Source organism: Solanum lycopersicum, chromosome 6 (genome assembly GCF_036512215.1).
Source record: "Solanum lycopersicum chromosome 6, SLM_r2.1".
Taxonomy (NCBI): Eukaryota; Viridiplantae; Streptophyta; class Magnoliopsida; order Solanales; family Solanaceae; genus Solanum; species Solanum lycopersicum.
In genome coordinates this window covers 43,404,882-43,420,513 of record NC_090805.1, presented here as the reverse complement: position 1 = coordinate 43,420,513, position 15,632 = coordinate 43,404,882, and the positions used below count along the sequence as shown (strand labels likewise).

Sequence of the window (15,632 nt, the reverse complement as noted above, 5' to 3'; positions counted from 1 at the left end):
ATTGTTCCATTTGTCAAAAGGTAGCAGCCAATTTCAATTTGACTACACTCTTTCTTCACCTAATTCCTTTCATCTTCTTCTTCTTCTTCCTGTTTCTTCTACGTGCTTCTAACTCCTATATCACAGATCAAAAATCCGGCGGCAGGGTGCAGAAGAATGGGTGTTGGACGTGAAGTAGCAATTTCATTGGATGGAGTTAGGGACAAGAACATGATGCAACTCAAAAAAATCAACACCGCTATTTTCCCAGTACGCTACAACGATAAGTATTACACTGATGCCATTGCCTCTGGTGATTTCACCAGGCTAGGTTCGTATTCTCTTTTTGAGTTTTTGTGATGGGTTCTTCGTTTTGCATAAAAGTAGGTGTACAAAAGTTTTTTTTTTTTATGTAGAAGGTGCCAATAAAGGTTATGTCTATAGTGATTCATTCCTATGAAACAAGGATCTGATTCGAATTGTGGGGGTCAAGCTTGTTAATGGTCATTATGAATTTGGACATGGATTAGATAAGTTTACATAGTGGGGGGAAATATATAAAAAGTGCATTTAGTTTTTAATGTTGTTAATAGCAATTACAGGAATATGCTGATAAAAGAAAATGGATTATAGCCATGAAACAAGAAAAACTATAGGTAGATTTGAAACTTATAAGAGGGAACTACAATTCTTACGGTATTACACATTGCTACAACCCATGAGTCCTCAATCCCACATTAGCTGGGTTTAGCTATATGAATCCTCTATATCCATTTTCTGCATTAATTTGTTTGTTTAGTAGCTCATAACAAGAATGACTCCGGAAAATTGAGGCTTTTTTCCGAAAAAGTTGTTTCTTGGATGAGCTAAGTTTAAGTAGTCACATGACTCCTAATTAGAGAAGGGAGTTAGTTCAAACTCCAAAGGGGGTTCCATACCTGTATGTGGTAGTTTTACACTCTGGTATATTTGGATAAATACATTACTCTCTGAAAAGGAAATGAACCTCTTAATTGTAGTGTTGTCCTTTAGGGTCTCTTCTTTTGCTCAATTTATTTGGCTGTTATAGTTTGTAGTTGTACTCTGGATTTTCCTTTCCCTTATTTGCTGATGGATTGTCTTAGGCTGAAATTTGCTGTAATTGTTTTCTGTCTGTATCACCCAACTGTTAACAGTCTGAATAAATCTGTATTTTCATTGAAGACGTATACGACCTCAACATTGTATCTATATTTCTTAGAAACACAATCATCTCAATGCCCCAGCCCATTACTAATGATGCAGTGCACAACCCCCTTTTTTTATGTTTACACAGTAAATATAACAATGATAACAACCTTATATGTTACTAAAACTAAAGATGTTAAATTGACCTACCTCAGTATAGCCAATATCAAAATTAATTTGAATACTGGAATGTATAATGTGAAAGCGCCTGCTTGCATAGGTATGGAACTAAGGATTTCTTACTTCAATTCTGAGTTGTTGGGGATGCCACTTCTCAGAGGACCTTCTTATTTACTTGAAAGTTAAATGTAGATAGGAGATCTAGTGCTTTATCTTCTACTTCGACAGAATCAGAATTATCCTCTCCATTAAAGGATTAAGAAAAGTTAGCAAGTTGACGTATGCATCTCTAAGGGTTGTACTGCATACCATCTCTGCTGTATCTCCACATCTCTAAGCATTACATGGTTACTCTAGAATTTCTACAGGCCATAGTTGTTACCCGGTAGTATCACATCCACAACTCTATCTTCAGTGTCCTACTATTAATATGATTATTTTGATTCACATAAAACATTTCAAATGAACTTGTTTTCATTGTGTAGGAAATCAAGCCATTTGAACATCCTTAGTTATCTTGATATACCAGAGTAAATGACAAATAATTTTAGCTTTTTGTAGATCATTTGTTTTTATATTTTGTGAAATAGGAGTGTTTTCATACCATATATATATATAGATATCATTTAAGAATTGAATGTGTTAAAAGGCCTGAGCATCTAATCCGTAAGCTAAAGGCAACATGTGCGTAGGTCATGACGTTCACAACCCTTTTGGAGTCCATTACGCTCGTGCTGGACAACTAGCATGTGAAGTCCAACCCTGTATAAGCCTTTCAACTACTGATGTGTGAAAAGAATGTGAGCATCTAATCCAAGAAGTTAAGGCAACAGATGGAGCAGCTCATGACATTTATAAACTCTTCTGGAAATTCTTAGAATACTCATGTGGGACAACTATATGGCTCAATAGGTCTCGCAGGTCTAACTAAATTTTGGTTTTAATCTAATGATAAAAAAAATTGAATATCTGACCCAAATTATTAAAAGAGAAATGCTTAGTTCATCACAGGCAGAAGTGGAAAAGGAACACATTTCTTCTGTCTGTGTGTCTATTAGAAAAAATCATAGAATGTATATCCTACATAAATGTTCTGCATTCATCATGCATCTCTTTGGCTTGTTTATGATGTATAAAAAGGTAGAAAACCATTTAAATGGCCTCTTGCTTGAAGAAATACACCTCCATCACTACTCAGGTGCCTTCTTTATTTTTGGACACAACTGTCGAGTGAAGAGTTGAAGTTTAATCATATTTCCAATGAAAGTGAGGAATTACTTTCGAAGAGTTTAGGACTTTCTATTTTGTTTAGGTGTGCAAACTCTTCACTTCTGGTGCCGCACCCGTGTCGACCCGACATGGGTGCGGGATCCATACTGGATATGGTCAGTAGATTTAGAGTACTTTGACCACAATTGATCAAGAAATTCGAGACATTTAGAAAGATTTCTGAAATCAAATTAAATGCTGGTGAAATCATAATTTAGACATCTATTTTAATTATTAAAGGATATTTGTATTAAAAAATTCTGCAACCACAAGGTGCTTTAAAGAACTTACCGTCTTACCATGTTTAACTTTTGTGTCTGCAGCATATTACAGTGATATCTGTGTAGGTTCGATTGCATGTCGCATTGAGAAGAAAGAAAGTGGGGCTGTTCGTGTTTACATAATGACTCTGGGTGTTTTGGCTCCATATCGTGGGTTAGGGACTGGTAAGTGCTCTCTTATCCAGCTCTCCTTGTTCAAAGTTGATATAAATTTCCATGGTTTTCTTTTCCACTTTGACTGCTCAAATTTTATTATTATGGCATCAACCTTCAACTTTGCTGTTTCCGCTTCATCATTGAAAAATTAGGTATTTACACCATTTCAAAGCACAAAACAGAAACTTATGATTAGTTATTTAACTCTTTGACAAAATGAATAGCAAACAGTACAAGTCGATGTCATCTCTCTCGACACATCTCAATAGTATTGAGCTGGGTCACCACCTTTTTTCCGGTGCAGGTACAAAGCTGTTGAATCATGTCCTTGATCTTTGTGCCAAGCAGAATGTTACCGATATTTATTTGCATGTGCACACAATTAATGAAGAAGCCATCAATTTCTATAAGAAATTTGGATTTGAGGTTACTGATAAAATCTCAAACTATTACACAAACATTACCCCACCAGACTGTTTTGTCCTGACCAAGGTCATCACTCAAACAAAGAAACAGACGGCCTGAGCTGTTTGATTGAGTCGTCTTTGTCACGCCTTTACAACATCTTTGAGGTTCTGAGCCCTTTCTGGTTCAGAGCTTGTGCTATTTATGGGCAATATGCCCCTATTGAATTGTGACTGAGTTCCCCCTCCCCTCGTCCTCGTCTTTTGGTAAATTATCTTTGATGTGCAACAGAACTACAGTTGAATGATTTCCCTGTAATAGAAATAGTACATTGCAATGCAAACATTCAAGTTAGTTAGTTAATGATTTTGTCGTGAGGAATTACTTTCTAATGAAACTATGTGGATTTTGCAAGCTTCATAAATGAGTTATATCAATTGCAAACAGGAAGTATGAAGGATTAAGCAATAACATATTTGTTGTCTATTGTTTATAGCAACTTGTACCTGGGTGAACAATCCAAATTAGTCGAGCCAAGCACTATTCTTGCTGTAATTGGTAACATAATATTAGTCCCTCTTCAACGTAGGTACATGTCAAAATCTTTGGCATGAAAATTCTAATTAAGTTTATCATCTTTTGATTACTTGTTAGCATGTTAAAAGTTGTTGATAATCAAAATTAATGTTTGATCTATCTTAAATAATTAAATACTGAAGAATCTCTAGTTAATCTTTTTTTTTCTCCTTGTAAAAAACAACTTGTCTCTGCCCATCACTATTATACACTACAATATCAAATTAAATAGTCGGTCAAACAGGTTGAAAATTTCATATATTATTACATTCTATGAGCGTAAGGTGCGATGAAATGACAAAAAATTTCATTATCAAGTATTAAATTTCAATTTGAGATTTTAAGGAAGAGTACTTTGATCTACTAGGCAATAAATTTAAAATAAGTTTGACCAAGAGAATTCAGAGCCAATCTAAAAGCTTCTTTTGATGTCTATTATTTATGAATTTTGTCATTTGGTACATAAATTAAGAATAATAAGTATTGGCTAATTTCAAATTATTTATTCGATTAAAATGATTATTAAATTTTACTTATCTTATCTCATATATTAAATAATTCTAACAATGTAAGCTTATAACGTCAAAATTACTCATTCAACCGGTTTAGTATAGTAACAATTTTAAATCAATGCAAGCCAAAATAGTAAATATAATACTCCATTTATTTTGAAATTATTATCACATTTTGCTTTTCGAAAATCATCTAACAAAGCTCTTTTATTTATTTATTTTTTCAATTTTTTAATGTCTGCCAAAGAAAATAGAAAAACAGCTCATTTCTCACTTCAGACCAAAAGTTGTCCACTTTCCATCCACAACTTTGTTATTTCTCTTAATTTTATAACATAAATCCTCTCCTGTCTCCACGTCATCATCACCTGATTCGTTTAGATACTAATAATGAGTAATTTCTCTATTTCAAAAAGGATAATTTAATTTAATTTGAATAGAATTTAAGAAAAAAATAAAACTTTTTAATTTTGTAGTTTTAAATTAAAGTTATGTCATGTATATGAAAATGTTATTTAATCTTATAGTCTTAAACATGTCACGTGAAAAGTCAAAGTTAATGTATTGCCAACAAAAGTAAATAGGTCATTCTTTTTTCAAATCGGTCAAAAAGAAAAGAATGTAATTTTTTTTTAAACGAAAGGAGTATTACAATATAAAATTGTGAGATGAAATTAATGTTTGGATATGTAATTTCACACTGATTTTTTTTCTTATTCACGGAATATCATATTTTTCAAAATCCTAATTTGAGAATTTCATATTATGATTTAAAACTTTTTAAATATAAAAATTAACTCACAATTTTATATTTTATTAAAACAACCTCATCTTTATATCAACTAGCTATTTATTTCATATGTAAATAAAATTTATAATCATATTATTATTTTTAAAATGTATTACTCTTGTCAAAATAAAAATTTATTATTACTTTAAATCATTTCCTACTTTAATATTTATATTCATCAAATTCATTATCTTTTATCAAATTTATTTATCAACCAAATTTATTGCTATTACTTTGATGTTTGATAAAAAAAATCATTTTTATTAAGTGAAAAGACTGATCATAATGATTTTGTAATAAATTATTATGTGATTTTATAAATTTTTATTTATTTAGTAAAATTAATTAAATAATTGAGACTGTTTTAATAGTTTTTACAACTTATTAAAATTTTGTTTTTATGAGAAATATATAGCACAAAAACTCTAAATCGCATGTTAAAACAAAAGTTAAGCTCCAACTCATTATTTCATATTACATGATCAAACGGACATTTAACATTCAGTACTTTTTAATTAAGTACTCTAATTATTTGTTGATATTCTACTCGTCTTATGCCGCAAAAATAAAAGGATAAAAAATATGAAAGGTTCTTCTTTCTTTCTTTTTTTTTTAATCACGTAAATTTACTAAAAAATATAAAGTGTTTCTGATATAAGAAATTTTGTATATTTCCTCAGTAATCCTCTTAATTGATAAGGAGCTCAATGCATATTAGTAGGTTTTATTATCTACCTAAGATGAATTTGAATTAATTAAAGCTTCGAATTTAAATATTAAAAGTCTAAAATTCACATCTAGAAATCTTTTAAATTGTATATGGAGGAAACTTCAATTTAAAAGAACAATATAATTACAGTCTAGTTGTTTAACAAAGTGTATACTTTCAAATAACAATCCACTAAAAGTAAAAAATGTGTAGAGAAAGAAAGATATGATGATGAAATATATTCCTCCATATATAGGTCAAAATAATTTTTTTTGGGAAACTTCCTTATTTGTTTGAGGCTATCGTGTGAAGTAAAAGTCTCAATAAGTGAGAAATTATTTCCATGCCTACTTTGCGTCATAATGTGTCTGTGTGGACATAATACGTAACATATCTTACATTTTATATCTTAATATATAAAGGAAAAACGTCTGATATATTCTTCAATTTTGTCATTTGGAGTTGATATGTCTCCATTTAGAGAAAAAAAGTATATATGAGTCATTTGTATATAAGTAAGGATATATATGAATCACTTTCATAACAAAGTTGAGGTGTATATCGCATTCTTTTCCTTATAGGTAAAAGAAAATATCTTTTTTTAGATTGTCCTTTTAAATATTTGATCGTAACTAATAATGTATATAATGTTTTTGTTTGTTTTTAACAAGGTGTGAATAGTAAATAAGAAGAGAAAATAAAAAAAAGTGAGGGAATCAATTTTGGAGAGAAAATTAAAAGTCATTATAAGTTGCAAATGAAAAGTCATTTATCTTATATTGATATAAAAAAAGGAAATTGTTATCATTATATTAGGAAACACTTCCTTTATTTCTTAAAGGGTTAGAAGAAGGTGTTCCCTCGCTTCGTCGTCATCGCTCGACTTCGCCAAGTGCTTGATTGATAATATTTTCGGACAAAATTTATTTAGTCAATCTTGTTAATTGATTTTCTTTCTCTTATAAACTAATTCAGAATGTTAGTTAGATAACATAATTAACTTGGCGTAATGAAATTTATTTGAAATTCACGCGTAACGATAAAAACGTCCAGAAGGGATCTGTTCCTTCAGAAAAGTCGTTACTTTTTCCAAAAGACACAACGTTCTTGAAAAAATGGGTTTGAACAGACGGGTTCGTTACTGCAAATGACTATAAATAAGAGGTCTTTTTTGTTTTTCAAACACTGAAAATTTTTCCTCTCTGCATACATTTTCTTACATAAACAAAATTGTCAATCGACTGAGTCTGTGTATGCTCTCGAGGATGTTTTTGCGGGTTCGCTGAAGATAGTGAAGTTTGAAGTATCGCTACTTCTCTAATAGTTAATTTGTTTTATCTTGATATGAATTATTCTGTAACATAGGGTCCTTGAGAAGATTCAATTTCTTAATAAAACACAGTAATTACTGTGGAGTCGAATTAATATTTTCTGTCTATTTTCATTTATTTTTAATTTTTATTTTTGCTAATATGCATACATGATTAACAGTTTTTTTTGTAATTTACATTTATCATAAAGAATGGACGTAGGTATGTGTATAGTTAAGATAATTAAATCAAATTTTTGTACGTTTCTTCGTACTGAATTTTTGAAATTTAATTTTCAAAAAAAGAAAAAATATTTGTGATTTAAAATTGATGAATCCCTTTCTTTTTACATTATAAATTACAATCACCTTTTCAAATCAATGAAGATGACATTTCCCTTTTTTTGTAGTATTTTTGCTCTGCAGAAATTTCCTAATAAGTACATTTAGTATCGTGCAGTAGTGTCTTCATTTAATTTTTCCTACTAATGAGTGGCTCGATTGATTTATCAATTATTTTTATTCATACAGCTACTTAATGAACGTACTGAATATACATTTATAAACTTTTTAGAAAATTTATAGATGATTCTATCAACAAATAATAATTTACATAGTATTTATTCGATTTAGCTTTAGGTGGTCAAGGGAATAAAATCTTTAGATTTATTGGACTAAGTTTAATAAAATAATTTTTTTAATATAATAATATCAAAAATATCGTGTTCATTCAACCCCAAACAGGCGTAGGGGCCCAAATATAACCGTGTACCCATCTAATATAAAGTGCAAACTTAATTATTAAGATTTATAGATGTTATTATTAGTTATATATTGTGGTCACACTTTTTCTTCTCATTGTTGACAACCAAAATAATATTAATTACTCATATTTGACTTCGATTATTCGTTTAAACAATCCAACTATTCGACAGTCTTACGGACTAGCGGCTCTAGTAAATTGGTAATTTAAAGTTAAATTCGAATAAAGGTCTAAACTTGAATATGAATATATATCTTTTATAAAGTTTATTATAGTCAATAATTTAAATTTTCTTGAGACATAGTATTTATAATTGGGAAAAGGGTCTGATATACCCCTCAACTTTGTCATTTGGAGCTAATATACCCCCGTTATAAAAGTGGCTCATATATGCCCTTACCGTTATACAAACGTATCACATATATCCCTTCCATTACAAAATGGCTCATATATACCTTTCATTTAACGGAAGTTTAAAAAATAATTTTAAATTGATATTTATTACTTGTAATTTTTTTTAAAAAAATTATTTAGGGATATATATGATTCTTCTATCAAAGTTCAAGGTATATTTTATTTTTTTTCATATATAAATTATTTTTTGACTTTTTTTTTTATAATTATCTGAGTTTCTTATTCTTATGTTTTTTTCTTTCATTTCTTAGTTTAAAGAAAAAAAATTAAACTTTTTTGTGTGTGTATTGGAATTTAATTTTGTATTCGAAGAAAAAATTGGTCATCTACAATAAGTTTTACAAGAATATTAGTGAAACATAAATAAATTTGATTATCAAAATAATAATTATAAATTAGTCATTGAAACAAAAAAAGGTCAAAAAAATATGTTTGACGAGGATTAAATTTACTCATATGGAATTATATTTTTTAGAAAAAAATAATAAAAATTTAGATTAAACTTACTATTTTTTCCATTTCCGTTAGAGGAAATGGGTATATGTGAGCCATTTATTTACAAATAGGAGTATATATGAGTCACTTTCCTAACAAGGGTATATCGGCTCTAAATGACAAAGTTGAGAGGTATATCAGACCCTTTTCCCTTTATAATTCAACAAAATTCTATTACCTCTTTATTCTTTTATAAAAAATATGAGGTCCCTCAACTTTAGAATCTAAGGCGATTGCTTTTTTTTTTTTACAAAATTATAGAGCCGCCTCTGCTTTTATACCTATCTCTTCTTTTATCAGAATAACTTCTTTGCTTTATGAAGATAAAAATAAAGTCAACGTGTATTTTAATTTTTATGGACTTTTAGTAATAAAAAACTTTTTTTAAAAAACTCAATCAAAGTAATTAAATCGAATTAATTCTTTAACTTTCTTTAAATAAATTCAAAGATTTTTATATAAATACATAATCGTACTAAATAAATATGTTATTATACTCTTATTCATTCATACATATACATACATACATATATATATATATATATATATATATATATATATATATATATATATATATATTGTACTTTAGTAAATTTGATAAAAGAAATAGTTATAATCATAGGTTTATCTAGAAGCATATTTATACCGACTAGAAATAAATGTATTTAATATTTTTTCTTAAAAAGTAACCCAACGAGCTTTAGAAGTTGTTACAATTACGAAGTATGACTAGGTATGAATAATTGAACATTATATTAGCCAAGTCAACATTGTTTTGCCATCACTGTCATATGTCAATCACTAGCCAATTAAAAAGAACAATTGTAAAATCTGCAAACTATATAATTTTATAAAGTTTTTTTATTTTTAATGTTGGATTTTCTAGAGAGAAAAAAAAGATAGGTTTAATGAAAACCTTAACATGATCCTCTATCTCACTTTGTTTTAAATAATTCTTTACTTTTAATTAGTTGGTTCACCCTTTAATAGTCTGCTCTCTTTAATTTATTTTGCTTGTCGTTTTTATTAAAAATAGATCATTCAAAATAGTGGATGCATTTTGGAATGTTCTAATTTATAATAGCCTGATCTTGAGATAAACATATCTTAGAGTTTCAGTTTTATTAAATACTTTCTTTGTTTATTTTTATTTGTCATTTATTTAAAATATATTTTATTTTACTTATTACTTTTGATATTAAAAAAATAATATTTATCTTTTTTCATGTTTTATTCTTAACATTAATATTATTTTTCATATCATTTTCAAGATATACTTAACATTAATTATCAAGTATAATATAGTAAAATGTCTATAATATCATTTTCAAGATATACTTAACATTAATTATCAAGTATAATATAGTAAAATGTCTATATTAATAAGTGTATTAAGTCATTGTTCTGATGATGCTTTACCAGATGCACAACATAGGACAAAGTGATAATTTAATAGAATTTTGCTAAGCATTGAAGAAATTGGATGCAATGTAATTAGAAAATGGAAGGAAATTAGATGGAGAAAAATAAAGTTTATTTATCCCTCATTAATAGTGAAGAGAGGATTTTTTGTGCTTTTGAATACAAATACTTTTTCTTGTTATTAAAAAGTTAAAGATCTTTCCTTTTATAATTATTTTCGCTCACTTAGTTTCGCCCTTATTTTATTTCACTAGTTAAAGGCGTTAAATTTATTTCATTTTTACTTGTTAAAACTTCAATTTTGTTTCATTTTCACTAATTAAATTTATGTATTAATTCGCAAAAAAAACTTAATAAAATTATTGAATGCTTAAACTTCGTACTATTTTCGCTATTTAAATTAATTTATTAATTCACAACAAAAAAAAACTTTATAAAATTATTAAATCGTGAGGTACCACTATCTTAATAATTGATTAGTGAAACTAATTTATTGATTAACAAAAATGTCTTGATAAAATTATTAAAGTGTTAGGTATCACTACCTTAATAACAAGGACCACCCACTAAGGGGGCCTTCGGTTCACGTGTATCCATGTCTCCTTTCAAGATCATATATAGTAGTGTTATAATTTTAAAAAATATTAAAATATAGATGGGTAAATTCACATTTTAAGTATCAGATAATGCGATTATGAATAGCCACACCTCTCTGCGAGGTTAGTAAGTTAAATTTTATATTTATCTTATTTTAATTTTTTTTTAAAGAATAGATAACACTTCTCTAAATAGTAATTGGTATATAAAAATTAATTTTAGACCAATAATTTTGAACTTAAATTGTTTTCAGTAATAAAAACCTAAATGTCAAATCGATCAGATTTATATAACAGTGCACTCATCATCTCAAAATCCTGAATATGCTTCTAAACCAATTGAACTAACACAAAAAAATAAGTTTCTCACTTTTTTAAGCCTATACAAAGGAATGTAAATAATTTCTCAATAATTATTATCTCAAACAATATATTCGAAGATTTTAGTATCTTTTAACATAGTCATTTACTAGCTAGTGCTTTCTTTGCTTTAATTACTTACTCTATACTCTATAGGTAAGATTATTTTTAAAATGACATGTGATAAATTTATCTTCGTCAATTAATAAAAATAATAAATAAAAATATAACAAATAAAATCAAAAAGTTTATTTTTAGTGTTGTAGATTCTGGCAGCCAGGCTGCCACTATCCTCAACTATACACGTTGTCTAACAAGTCAAATTCGATTGGCTCAAAGGCCACGATCCAATCTTTCATTCTAAATTTTTTATTAGAGTATTCGATGTTTATATTAAAATATAATTTAATTTAGTTTTTATTAAAAAAATTTATATTAAAACACATCTTATAAAAAAAATTTAAATTCGAGATTTTTACTTGAGATAAATGCTTATTATCAAATCGGTCACGTTCCACAATTCTCTTTTTTGAAACTTCAACCCTCCATTTTGAAGTTTCAAAGTTTCAAGATTGACTGTTTTATCCCTTTCTTCTCTGCCCCCACAAGGCAGTGTACAACTATACAACAGTGTTGTAATTTCTCATGGTTGTGTAGCCTTCTCCATGCACTTCTTATTTATTTATTAGTATAATACCTGCTTGATTATACTTATTTCAAAAACAACAAAAAAATATTCTCTCTCCTTCACACAGTTCATAGGATTCTCCGTGGAGGACTCTTTCTGGGGTTTCTCTGCGTTGACATAAGGTTTGTTCTTGATCTGGGGTTCTGTTATTCTCTCATATATGCTTGTTCTGAAATGGGCTTCTTTGTTTTTTGGGTTCTGTTTAAGTTTTTGAGGATTGGGGTTTTGTGCTAGATCTTATGTTTGATAGTAATGTAGTTTATTTACATGAAGTCTGACTGTTTCTTTTAATTTTGCTTGCAGGGGTTCTTTGATTCTGGATTGAGTGAGGTACTTGTTTCAAACTTTTGGTGTTTAAATCTAATTTCCTGATAGATCTGGTTGTTTTAAGGAACCCCTTGTTGCTGTTAAACCCTTAGACCTTATAAAAATTCAATCTTGAAATAGTAAAGATTTCAATTTTGTACCTTTGAGGTGTTGAATTTAGTGTTGGTTTTGAGGTGGGGTTAAAGTTATTGTATTCCATCAAAATGAGTGAATCAAAACCAGAAGCCCCAGTTAACAACCCTCCTCCTTCTTATTCAAGAAATTTTCCTGATTTCAAACAATCTGTGAAGCTGAAGTATGTAAAACTTGGTTATCATTACCTTATTACTCATGGAATGTACCTATTTTTATCCCCTCTAGTTATTGTCCTTGCTGCTCAAATCTCTACGTTTTCGCTGAGTGACCTATATGTTCTTTGGGAGCAGCTTAGGTTCAATCTCATATCTGTCATCATATGCTCTACCCTTTTGGTCTTCCTTTCAACCCTCTATTTCCTAACCCGTCCTCGCCCTGTATACCTTGTTAATTTCTCGTGCTATAAGCCTGAAGATGCTAGGATATGCACAAGGAAGATTTTCATGGAGAGGTCAAAGTTGGTTGGTTCATTCCCTGATGAAACTCTTGAGTTCCAGAGGAAAATTCTTGAGAGGTCTGGCCTTGGTGAATCAACTTATCTCCCTGAAGCTGTGCTGAGGGTACCACCAAATCCTTGTATGGCAGAAGCACGGAAAGAAGCTGAGATGGTTATGTTTGGTGCCATTGATGAGCTCCTTGCTAAAACTGGTATTAAGCCAAAAGATATCGGAATTCTAGTAGTAAATTGCAGCTTGTTTAATCCAACACCCTCTTTGTCTGCAATGATTGTGAACCATTACAAGCTCCGTGGAAACATTGTGAGCTACAATCTAGGTGGAATGGGTTGCAGTGCTGGTTTGATCTCGATCGATCTTGCAAAAGATCTTCTTCAAGTACATCCCAATACCTATGCTTTGGTGCTCAGCATGGAAAACATCACCCTGAACTGGTATTTTGGGACTGAGAAATCCATGCTCCTTCCAAATTGCTTATTCCGGATGGGAGGTGCTGCTGTAATGCTCTCCAACAAAGGATCTGAGCGAAGAAGATCAAAGTACCAGTTGGTGCATACTGTCAGAACTCACAAAGGTTCCGATGACAAGTGTTTTTCTTGTGTTTACCAAATGGAAGATCCCAATGGAAAAGTTGGAGTATCGCTGTCAAAGGATTTAATGGCAGTAGCTGGCGATGCTCTAAAAACCAATATCACTACGTTGGGCCCTCTTGTGCTTCCCATGTCCGAGCAGTTGCTTTTCTTTGCAACGCTCGTGGGAAGAAAACTGTTGAAGATGAAGATCAAGCCTTATATCCCAGATTTTAGATTGGCGTTTGAGCATTTCTGCATTCACGCTGGTGGCAGAGCTGTGTTAGATGAAATAGAGAAAAACCTGCAACTCACTGACTGGCATATGGAGCCTTCAAGGATGACACTATATCGATTTGGAAACACCTCAAGCAGCTCCCTTTGGTACGAATTGGCCTACTCGGAAGCTAAGGGAAGGATCAAGAGGGGAGACCGAACATGGCAAATAGCATTTGGTTCAGGGTTCAAATGTAACAGTGCAGTTTGGAAAGCTTTACGATCAATTAATCCAGCCAAGGAGAAGAGCCCGTGGATGGATGAGATTGACCAGTTCCCCGTGGATGTTCCAAGGGTTGCAAAAATCTAAAAATCCAATTGAGCTTTCATTTAGCTTAGTGTTCCCGACATCGCAGGTGATTATTCTTTATCAGTTGCAATGTGCTGTTCAGTTGTTTCCTTGTGATTCTCAAGCTAGTCTATCGCTGATCTAATTCTATTGAGAAGCTTAGATAGGGAATTCTACTTGCTCTCCATTGAGTTATGAGAATCAAGCAAGTGTTCTTCTCATTTTTATGTTTGTGGAAATTGAGTTTAGGATCATTGACCTGTTGGTAATTTGGAATTCAGGGGGTAATTGCTGAATATGTATCAGTTAATATCCATGTACTATTTCTTTATTCATGATTTATCCCAGAAATTGATATTCATTGTTATGGAGAGCAGTTGTGTTATTCTTCTTTCAACCCCGTCTCCTCGCCCCTCCTTTGAAACCATTATATGGTGTGGCTAGCTGCGAAATATGCATACCCCTTTTTGCTGATTACAAGATACTAAAGAAAGCGAAACAAAATTTTATCTGTGAACTTGTTGATAATAGTATAAAGTTTCATGAAGTTGTCTACTATCTTGCTTTGTTTGTCAAGGAGAAAGGTAAAAGTTGTACTAACATTAAAACTAGAAATCCCAGGGAAAAGTGAGTTAAGCATGTGTTTCATGTATTTTTCATGTTTTCAATCAAGCAGCTTCCCTTAAAAAAAGGGCAATCATGTGCACAAAGCACCTCACACGTTAGCGGGGGGCTGCATCCCAAGAGGTGTGATGTAAACAATCTACCCTGATGCAAGCATTAGCATTTGCTTTCACGGCTCGTAATTCTTGACATTATGCTTTACTCAATTTGAGAAAATTAGTCCTCTTGTTGTAAAACTTTGGTCACTAGAACACATGTTATGGAACGCAAGGCCAAAAACAAACAATATCACTAGTAAGGTAGTGGTGGTTACGCATTGGTAAATATGGTTGGTAAGGCCATTACTCTTTATTCTACTAAAATCTTATCCTTACATGATGCCCCAAAATGGGTTACATAAATTTCAGCCCATTGCACCAAAAAGACATGTCCTGAGGACACGCAGGGCGTGTGTTGGGTTGTAGAGCCTGATTTATCCAGTCTATCATTCAAAGATAAAGCACATCAGAAGGCGATACCATTTCACTCGCAGGGCAGTGGAGGATGGTGATATGTGCTTGGAGAAGATAGAGGGTGCAAAGAACCGGCAGACATGTTGACGAAATGTGTTGATGTTGGGAAACTGGGGTTATGCAAAACCTCGGTTGGTCTTCTATAGTTGTTGCTACAGATGTTGCGGTGCGATAAAGATGTTGATGATAAAGAGATTTTTTTTTTGAGAATGTATTTTTTGGATGACTGAATCAGTCTCCAAGTGGGAGAATTGTTAGGCTGTACTATTTATTCTCCATTTATTCTCTTTAACCAAAAATACTTTGATTTATTAATATATATACCCCACGGCCGTGGAAGTTTACTCACGGAGTGTTACCACGAAATATTGATT

The 15,632-nt window shown here is 30.8% G+C and overlaps 2 protein-coding genes across 2 annotated transcripts; both read left to right on the top strand.

Annotated features, from left to right (window-relative positions):
- On the top strand, positions 1–3,855 carry LOC101245855 (acyl-CoA N-acyltransferases (NAT) superfamily protein). Its single transcript, NM_001346136.1, has 3 exons — positions 1–310; positions 2,919–3,041; positions 3,337–3,855. The coding sequence occupies exons 1-3, from the start codon at positions 157–159 to the stop codon at positions 3,555–3,557; spliced, it is 498 nt and encodes a 165-aa protein (NP_001333065.1). The 5' UTR covers positions 1–156; the 3' UTR covers positions 3,558–3,855.
- An 8,009-nt stretch (positions 3,856–11,864) lies between these two features.
- On the top strand, positions 11,865–14,495 carry LOC101246151 (3-ketoacyl-CoA synthase 11). Its single transcript, XM_004241761.5, has 2 exons — positions 11,865–12,193; positions 12,375–14,495. The coding sequence occupies exon 2, from the start codon at positions 12,602–12,604 to the stop codon at positions 14,141–14,143; it is 1,542 nt and encodes a 513-aa protein (XP_004241809.1). The 5' UTR covers positions 11,865–12,193; positions 12,375–12,601; the 3' UTR covers positions 14,144–14,495.
- Positions 14,496–15,632: the final 1,137 nt, after the last annotated feature.

What these genes read in the sequence shown, in the direction of transcription:
- LOC101245855 (NM_001346136.1), top strand. Translation starts at nt 157, where the DNA reads ATGGGTGTTGGACGTGAAGTAGCAATTTCATTGGATGGAGTTAGGGAC. An exon ending in TGGTGATTTCACCAGGCTAG is followed by an intron (nt 311 to 2,918) that starts GTTCGTATTCTC and finishes TTGTGTCTGCAG; the next exon opens with CATATTACAGTGATATCTGT. An exon ending in ATATCGTGGGTTAGGGACTG is followed by an intron (nt 3,042 to 3,336) that starts GTAAGTGCTCTC and finishes TTTCCGGTGCAG; the next exon opens with GTACAAAGCTGTTGAATCAT.
- LOC101246151 (XM_004241761.5), top strand. Translation starts at nt 12,602, where the DNA reads ATGAGTGAATCAAAACCAGAAGCCCCAGTTAACAACCCTCCTCCTTCT.